We start from the raw sequence: 9075 nt of genomic DNA, 5'->3' as shown, positions 1-9075 counted from the left end.
GGGGCTGGTGAGATGGCTCAGTGGGTAAGAGCACCCGACTGCTCTTCCGAAGGTCCAGAGTTCAAATCTCAGCAACCACATGGTGGCTCACAACCACCCATAACAAGACCTGACTCCCTCTTCTGGAGTGTCTGAAGACAGCTACAGTGTACTTACACATAATAAATAAATCTAAAAAAAAAATAATAATAAAGTTACCTTCCTCAAGGCTATAATTTAAAAAAAAAAAGTCTAGAATATAGTAAGACAAAAAAAAATTAAAAAGAAAAAGGTAACACACACATATCCAACAGTAGATACCTGTTTATTGGGCTGGTGAGATGGCTCAGTGGGTAAGAGCACCCGACTGTTCTTCTGAAGGTCCCAAGTTCAAATCCCAGCAACCACATGGTGGCTCACAACCATCCAAGAGAGGTGGGGAGCAACATTTGGGATGTAAATAAAGTAATTCATGAAAGAAAGAGAGGGAGGGAGGGAGGGAGGGAAGGAAGGAAGGAAAAGCAAGCAAGCAGAGGCAGTAGGATCCTTGGGAGTACGAGGCTAGCCTGGCGTACATAACAAGTTCCAGGCCAGCAGAGGCCACATAGTAAGATCTTGTCTCAATAAAACAAAACAAAACTGCTTAGGAGAGTTGCTAGACACCTATCTCAGTCAGGGCTGTCATGGCTGTGATGAAACACAGTGTCCAACAGCAATGTGGAGAAAGGCTTATTTCAGCTCGCATTTCTAGGTGAAAATCCATCACTGAGGGAAGTCAAGGCAGGAACTCAAACACGACAGGAACCTGGAGGCAGGAGCTGATACAGAAGCCATGGAGGAGTGCTGCTTACTGGCTTGCTCATCTTGGCTGTTCAGCCTGCTTTAGAACCCAGGACCACCAGCCCAGGGTTGGCACCACTCACAATGGGCCCTCCCTCATTAAAAAAAAAAATACAGAAAGAAAATTAAGCAAAACAATTTTTTCAAATGAAGATAATTTAAAAACATAGTCCAGGAGTCTAAACACATTCTTTTTGAACGGGTTTTTTTTTTTACTTTTTTTTGTTTATATTTCAGTTGCTGCCCCCCCTTCCTGATCCCCCTTCCCATCTCCCCTCCATGAACCCCATACTCTATCCCCCCTTTGCCTTTATGAGGGTGTTTATCCACCCACTCCCACCTCACCCCTCTAGCAACCCCCTTCTATGAGGCATCAAGCCTCCACAGGACTAAACACCTCCCCTCCTGCTGATACAGGATAAGGCAGTCCTCTGCTACATATGTAGTGGGAGCCATGGACCGGCCTGTGTATGCTTTTCGGCCGGTAGTTTAGTCCCTGGGAGCTCTGTGGGATCCGTTTAGTTGATACTGTTGTTCTTCCTATGGGGTTGCAATCCCCTTCAGCTCCTTATTCGTTAATAACAAGATGCACTTTGGTTGAATAGAAAAGACTACGTTGGCAAAGGGAGACCATTATCAGATGATTCTAATCTTGGAAGGACACTTAATAATGGACAACTACATTTCTTTTTTCTTTTTTCCTTTTTTTTATTAGATATTTTCTTCATTTACATTTCAAATGCTATCCGAAAGTCTCCTATACCCTCCCCTCACCCTGCTCCCCAACCCACCCACTCCTGCTTCCTAGCCCTGGCATTCCCCTGTACTGGGACTCACTGATAAGTTCTGTGGGTTTCCACGTTCTGTATTTACGCTGACATTGTCTGTTATTTTCCATAATATTAAACAGTAATACCACACTGTGATCTAGATCTTTATATTTTTAATGCTTAATTTTCTCAACATATTCTACTATGTATGTAAAAGTGATTGTGTCTCCTGTACATAGGTATAGAAGTTGGTCCTCAGCCTCATGGTGTCCTGAGAGCTGATATTTTAAACCAAATGAGAAGAATGATAAAACACGCTCTTGATTTTATACAGCATTTCAATGAAGGTGAGTGGTAGGTGGCAGTTGTCTCCTGTGTTTACATACATGGCTTAACTTTGGGGAGGTAGGGTTGTCTGTGCAAAACTTAACCACTTAAAATTGAGATAGTGATAGTATCGAGGTCATATTTGTCATGTTTATGATCTTAGCTAGCGCTATCTCTGTCTCTTCTGTCCCCTCGTCCATCCCCCACACCCTCTCACTTTCTCTCTCCAGGCTCTCACTCTGTAACCCAGGCAGGACTTGAACTCTCAGTGCTCCAGCCTCTGTTTCGTGAGTGTTGGCATTGCAGATGACAAATAGGGAATGACAAATAGACACATTCAAGAAAGGCAGCTGTCAAATCTCCCAAATAAAGTCATTTCTTTTTCACATTAATTTCTATTTTAAACAGCAAAGACAGATGAGTCCCACCCTGCTGTGTGAGGATCTAGAAGGCTAATAGATACTGGGGAGGGAGAAACATATTCTTCTGTGGTGTAACTACTTATAAATCGTTCGTGCTTCTGTAAATTATCCCTCACCTTGCTCCTATAAGCAACCCTAAGGAAACTTAGTGCATTGGAAGAAAGACCAGAACATAGAAAGAGCAGAAAAGGATGACCAGGGAGTGGGAAGGAACGATAGAGAACAACGGAGGATCAATATGATCAAATTATATCACCTACACTCTTGAAATAAAACCCATCATTGTGAATGGCTACCATATGCTAGCTAAGAATATAGAAAAGACCAAAAAGTTCAAGCGTCCAATAAATACAAGATGTTCAGGATCATGGGTAATCCAGGGAGCACAAATTCAAGCAACAAACTTTATTCATTAGATTAAGAAAATATTCAAATCTAATTATAGTTGTGATACCAAATTTTGGCAAGGCTATATGAAAAGAAAATAGGCTCATTACTTTCTGCTGAACATGTTATTTGGTAAAGACCCTTTAGGGGATAATTTTATATTTTTTAATTTTATATTCTTTTTTATATTCTGTTCTACATTCTTTTTAAATTTGGCTCATCTATTGTTTATGGGAGAAATACATATATGATGCATGTGTTAGTGTGTTAGTGTGTGTGCACCAGGCCATGTGAGGACTTGGATCCTGCTCTAGCACTCTCTGCCCTGTTCCTTTAGGACAGGCTCTCTCACTGAACTGTCACAGACTGGACAATCTTTCTGGTTCCTTCTTTTCAATGGTTACAGACACACATGGTCACACCTGACTTTTTACTTGGATGCTAAGATTCAAGCTCAAGCCCTCATGCTTGCCCAGGCATTCAGAAGGACAGAACATTTGCACAACAGGACCTCAGATAACAAGTGTGAAGGCACAGTGTATTAAGAAATGATACATTCAGGTAGAAGGCCACATAGCTGATAGGAGACATGGTGTCTTAGTCAGTATTATATTGCTGTGAAGAGATGCCATGACCAAGGCAACTCTTATAAAAGAGTATTTAATTGCAGCTGGCTTACATCCAGAGGTTTGGTCCATTATCAGCATGGTGACATGCAACAGACATGGTGCTGGAGAGGTAGCTGAGAGTTCTACATCTGGATTGGCAGGCAGCAAGAAGAGTGAGAGATACTGGGCCTGGCTTGCTTTTGAAACCCCAAAGCGCACCTCCAATGACATATTTCTTCCAACAATTTTGCATCATCTTTGGGGTTGAACTCCACTGCTGGGCAGATTCCCTTCATCCAAAGAGCTCCCTCCTCAGGAGTTGTCAGATGTGCAATGTCCTTGGTTAAGACAAATACCCCTTATGCTGAAGGCAGCAAGCTCACTGACCATCTTTGTGAAGACACCCAGTCATAGGATATCAGAAGGAAGAGCTCTGCCATAAGTTCATCTAAACTTTCATTTGACAGGTAATGAACTCCAGCCTACAGAAGGCCAACCTGTTGTTCAAGAACACACAGCTAGGAAAACTGAGAGAAGAGAGCCCAGTGAGCCTGACTCATGGTCCTAGCAAACACTGATAGGTGAATCTTCTGTTTCTGCCTCTGTCTATCGCAGATTTGTGGGAAATGTACTGATAGGAGGAATCACAGTGTTTGGCCTCAGTGTGTACAAGCCCCATACTGGTTTGGCCATAGTGTGTACGAGCCCCATACTGGTTTGCAGCACACTTCACTTTCTGTTGATCTTTTCTTCCTTAAAATGTCAGCTTCCTTTTTCTAGAACATTTCTTTTTAGCTGTGATTAACTCATCTCACTAATTTCCGTAGGAAAAGAATTTCCTCCCTGTTCTATTGATGTCTATAAAATAATGGAGAAAGTTGATTATCCAAGGGATGAAAGTGGAGACATGGCTGCTGTTATTCATCCTAATCTGCAGGTAACATTTGTTTCTTTGCCGGGCGTGGTGGTGCTCGCCTTTAATCCCAGCACTCAGGAGGCAGAGGCAGGCGGATTTCTGAGTTCAAGGCCAGCCTGGTCTACAAAGTGAGTTTCAGGACAGCCAGGGCTACACAGAGAAACCCTGTCTCAAAAAACCAAAAAAAAGAAAAAAGAAATAATGAAAATAATAGTATTCTACTTTGAGGTACAATTTGACCATTCATACAGCATTTTGTGCATATTAGATTATTAGTATTTAAGGAATCATATCAGCCCACTTTCCATTGCTATAATGAAATACCAAATACAAGCAACTAATAAAGAGAAAAGCACTATTCTGCTCACTATCCTGGAGGTTCCAGTCCAAGAGTGACCACAGTACTGGAGCTGTGGCAGGACCATGTGACAAAGCAAACTGTACAAACAAGAACATAAATTGACTGCAGGACAGCCCCCCCTCCAAATTGTTTGGTGACCTAAAGGTTTCTCACAAGGAGCCATTTCCTAAAAACCCACATCTTTTCTTAATAGCACCACTCTAGGAACCAAGCCTCTAACACCTGTACTGTGGAGGACAATACCCATCCCAAACTGTGGCAGGGAGGGACTCATACCTTATCTCAGTACTCAGTACTTATGCCATGTGCTGGCTCTAGGGTTACATCTGTGAGTGTGGCTTATAGTCTCATGTGACTGATAGTCTGGAAACACTGAAGTTCAGTGTACTATCTAGAAATGACAATGGCCAGATCCTGTAACCTCACAGTGAGAAGAGAAAGGCATCCAAACAAAACTTCCAGGATAAAAAACTTCCTACCCATGTGCAGGAGTGAGAACAATGATATACATGGTCTTCTAATTTTGGTTTGATTTTGCTAGTTTTTGAGACAGGGTTTTCCATTGTAGCCCAGGCTGGCTCAAAGTCCTGATCCTCCTATCTCAACCTCACAAAGTTGGGATTATAGTAATGTGCCACCACACCTCAATCTAGCTTTTAATTTCTAAACCCTCATATTCTTAAATTAGAATAGACATTGAGCATGGCATTGTGGTACAGACTGATCATCATAACACTTGGGAAGGTAATGCAGCAAGATTACAGATTTGAGGCCAGCCTAGGCTGTAATGGGAAACCTTATCTCCAAAAGAGAGGAGAAGGAGTGACATGAAAGGGACGGAAAAATTGGAACTGTCCCATAGATGCACAGCTATGCTTGACAGATCTACTAATGATCTTTACAGCTGGCCACATAGTTGACACTTCCCTGAACTTGTTTTCCTAGAACATTCCTTCCACTGTCCCATGATTCTCCTTGGAATTCTAGTGCCACCCCTTGCCTGGTTTAATCAACAGATTAATCAATAAATTAATCATAGTGAAGAAGCTCTCAGGGGAATTAGGAGAAATCAAAGGAAAGGCATGAAAGAAGTGAGCTCCCAAACACTACAACACCCACTCCCAGTGTAGAACCTCAGAGCCCAGGGGTGAAAGAGAAAGCTAGCCATGCAAGGCTTCTCAGCCATGAGGACATATTACACACAGAGTTTTCTTTTTCATTGGAAATAGAGATCTGTCTCATACATTACCTCCAGACCAACCACAGTTTCCCCTCTCTCTACCTCTCCCAGCTTCCTCCCTCCTCCCTGAGATCTGCTGCCTCTCCATTTCCCTTCAGAAAGGAGTGCTTTCTAAAAAACAGTGACAAGAATCTCAGATAATCTGACAGGCAGTTGAGTATTCATGGTTGAAAACCACTGATCCAATTCAGATCCATACTTAATGACTCTAATAGCCGTCAGATAACCTCATAAAAGATCCTGCCCACAAATTCAGACCAATAGAGCATATCCTGCCTATAGCTTCACGGACGCTGAATAGAAACCGAAGAGAGCCAATGAGCAATGGTTCTAAAAGATAGTGTGGTAGAGAGGAAGAAATCCCTATGGTGTTAGTCCAGGAAACAAAGGCCAGATGACAGTGCCACACCAGCCTCAAACTGTTCATGTGTATTTACATCAGTAACATCCTTCAAAAATACAAAAGTAATCCTGGGGAGGCCAAGAAGACTGGCTAAGGACAGTAACCAACTGGGTCAGTGTCAGGTCCCAAAAGTCAGGAAAGATCATTGGAGTTGCTACACCATATGGGATGTCTCCAACCAGGTCTGATGGCACAAGCCTATAATCCCAGCGATGAGGGGCGCTAAGGCAAGAGGAGCACAATTTAAAAGGCCTTCCTTGGCCACAGGGTAGGATCAGGGCCAGCCTGAGCAAACAAGTGAGACCTTGTCTCAAAGTAAAAAAAATATTAAAAAAAAAAAAAAAAAANAAAAAAGGAGGAGGAGGAGGAGGAAGAGGGAGAGGAGGAGGAGGAGGAGGCGGCAGCTTGGAGTGTAGCTCAGTGGTAGAGCTAGCGTATGTGGTACTCTGAAGTCAGTTCTCAGTACCCTGCACACACCGTTTTCTACAAGAGAGATGCTAGGTTATCTCAGTAAATACTTTTGAAGAGCTACTAAGCCCGTTCTCCCTGAGATGGAAGACTCATTTTGTTTCTGAGAGAAGGCCAGCTCCTCTTACTGGCGCAAGAGAGTTACCCTCCCAGCCCCTCTCACTGGCGCAAGAGTTGCCCTCCCAGGTGACTGTGAAGAACTGCTAGGGTGGGAAAGGGGACAGTGGGCAGCTCTCCTCAATTCAGACGAGTGACTCACATGGAGATTGGTATTCAGTAGGTCTCTACAGGGGGAAATTCTACTTTTCTTTACTTGTAAGATTTATTTATTGATTATATGTAACTACACTGTAGCTGTCTTCAGACACCCCAGAAGAGGGCATCAGATCTCATTATGGATGGTTGCGAGCCACCATGTGGTTGGTGGGATTTGAACAAGCGGTTAAGAACAGTCAGTCCCTGACTGAGCCATCTCTCTAGCCCCAAATTCTACTTTTCTAACATACTCTCAGGTGATGCTGATGCTTCTGGGAAAGGTTGGGAATGCAGAGGCCAGAGCCTGCCCAGGCCTAGAGAACCATTTTAGCCGACTCCCAGATGCTTGGCAAGCACAGCAAAGCTGGAGATGTTCTAGGGCTCCTGTGCTCAGAAGCATTGGTGTTAGAAGACTCACATACTTCCCAATGCATCCTTTATATATCTTTCTTTAATAAAGAATGCCTTTTTTAGTGGACAATGTTAGTTATCTACAGTCTTACTGAAAAAATTAAAAATAGGAGAAAAACCCAAACATAATTTATGTATTTTGATGTCTCCTGAGAGGATCAAGACTGGAAACCATTGCACCCTGGAGATCCTGTGTTTGTGTCTCTTGATGGAAAAGTTATTCCACTGGGTGGAGACTGTACCGTGTACCCAGTGTTTGTGAATGAAGCTGCATATTATGAAAAAAAAGAAGCATTTGCAAAGACAACAAAACTAACACTCAGCGCGAAAAGCATCCGCTCCACTTTGCACTAAACGTCTCTGCAAGCTCACAGTCATGGGAGCCCTGCAACCGCCTAGAGCTCTGTAAACCTCCAAGACCACAGTGCCTTACTCTGGTTCTTATCCTCAGCTCCTGGCCCCGTGCCTCAAGCAATGAGCATCCAGGCCAGGCTCTGAAAGCAAAGGATAAATTAATGAATGTCTTTCAAATATATTTTCGTTGAGCTATGTACAGGCAAGTGTGCTTCTGGTTTCTGTATTATTCTTTATACAGTATATTCTCATAGCTTAACATTGTTAACTTTCACATTTAGAACATTGAAAAAAGAACATAACATTGAAATACATGCATTGAAGTAATGCATAAGTGCTAATCAAAACTAACAGTACAGACTTGGTGTTTTTAAGTTCTGGCATGTGAATTAATGACAGTGTATTAAATATCCATTCCATAAACTCCAGTGATGACTGTGATATCTGTAGGCAGTTCATACCTTTCGGCAGATGAGATGTGAAAGGAAGTAGATACTGGGTGTAAAGGTGCTGCATGAGTACATCAAGAAACACTCCCCTCAAGAAGCTGGTCATTATGCTTTAGGTGAAAAGTTTGAAAGAAGTACATGGTTTGCAGCTCCCAACTGTCATTCTAGAAGAATACCATTACCCAGAATCATAGACAACAGGGTATGATGGCCTGGTCCTTGGCAGTCAGCACTAGTGCAGATGTGGCCCAAACTAACTGGTGACTCTGGATCACAAACAAATACATGTTTTAAAGTTCTTCCATGTCTCAAGTGGCAAAATCCCTTCCCTCTCATAAGCTTACTTAAAAGACCCTGTTTCTCTCACCTTCCTGTCCCCACAGGACCCTCACACCCCTTCCTTCCTCTCTAAAGCCATAGCAGTCATGTGAGGAACATTTTTATCCCATAATTTGAACTCCAAGGGACCTACATTTATGGATTCAGTATAAAATACTAACATTGATGCTGGACAGTGGCTTAGTTGATAAAGTACTCAAGTAGGGACCTAAGTTCAGTCCCTAGCATGCAGATAAGATACCAGGCACAATGGTGTGCAGCTGCAATCCGAGTGCAAGGGAGGTGAAGACAAGCAGCTCCCTTGCCAGCCAGACATATAGCCAAATCAGTTAGCTCAAGACTCAGAGACTGTATCAAAAATAAAGTGGAGGGTAATTGAAGATGCTTAGCATGAGCCTCTTGTCTACACAAAAGCTCACCCAGATATGAGCACATACACACAAAGTAATCATAATAATGCATTAACTGGAAAAGATACATAGATACAGATGTAGATAGATGTACCAATCAGTGTCAGTGATTCAGTGAGTGTCCAGTGTGCACACA

The 9075-nt window shown here is 42.7% G+C and overlaps 1 protein-coding gene across 3 annotated transcripts in view; it reads left to right on the top strand.

The window, feature by feature from the left end:
• The window catches only part of Aspa (aspartoacylase), an 18436-nt gene extending 10232 nt beyond the window's left edge, over positions 1-8204 (top strand). For 2 of the 3 annotated variants that reach the window (XM_021213744.2, XM_029545569.1), the window contains 3 exons: positions 1829-1936; positions 4161-4270; positions 7544-8204. In XM_021213744.2, the coding sequence (XP_021069403.1) occupies positions 1829-1936; positions 4161-4270; positions 7544-7741 (416 nt within the window). In that variant the 3' untranslated portion in view covers positions 7742-8204. Of the gene's footprint in view, positions 1-1828; positions 1937-4160; positions 4271-7233; positions 7519-7543 lie in introns of those variants that run through there. The other variant, XM_029545570.1, reaches the window with a different exon arrangement.
• The last annotated feature ends 871 nt before the right edge of the window (positions 8205-9075 follow it).

This window comes from Mus pahari, chromosome 14 (genome assembly GCF_900095145.1).
Source record: "Mus pahari chromosome 14, PAHARI_EIJ_v1.1, whole genome shotgun sequence".
Classification (NCBI taxonomy): Eukaryota; Metazoa; Chordata; class Mammalia; order Rodentia; family Muridae; genus Mus; species Mus pahari.
Note: the sequence above shows the minus strand (reverse complement) of the source record. Positions and strands in the feature narration are given on the sequence as shown.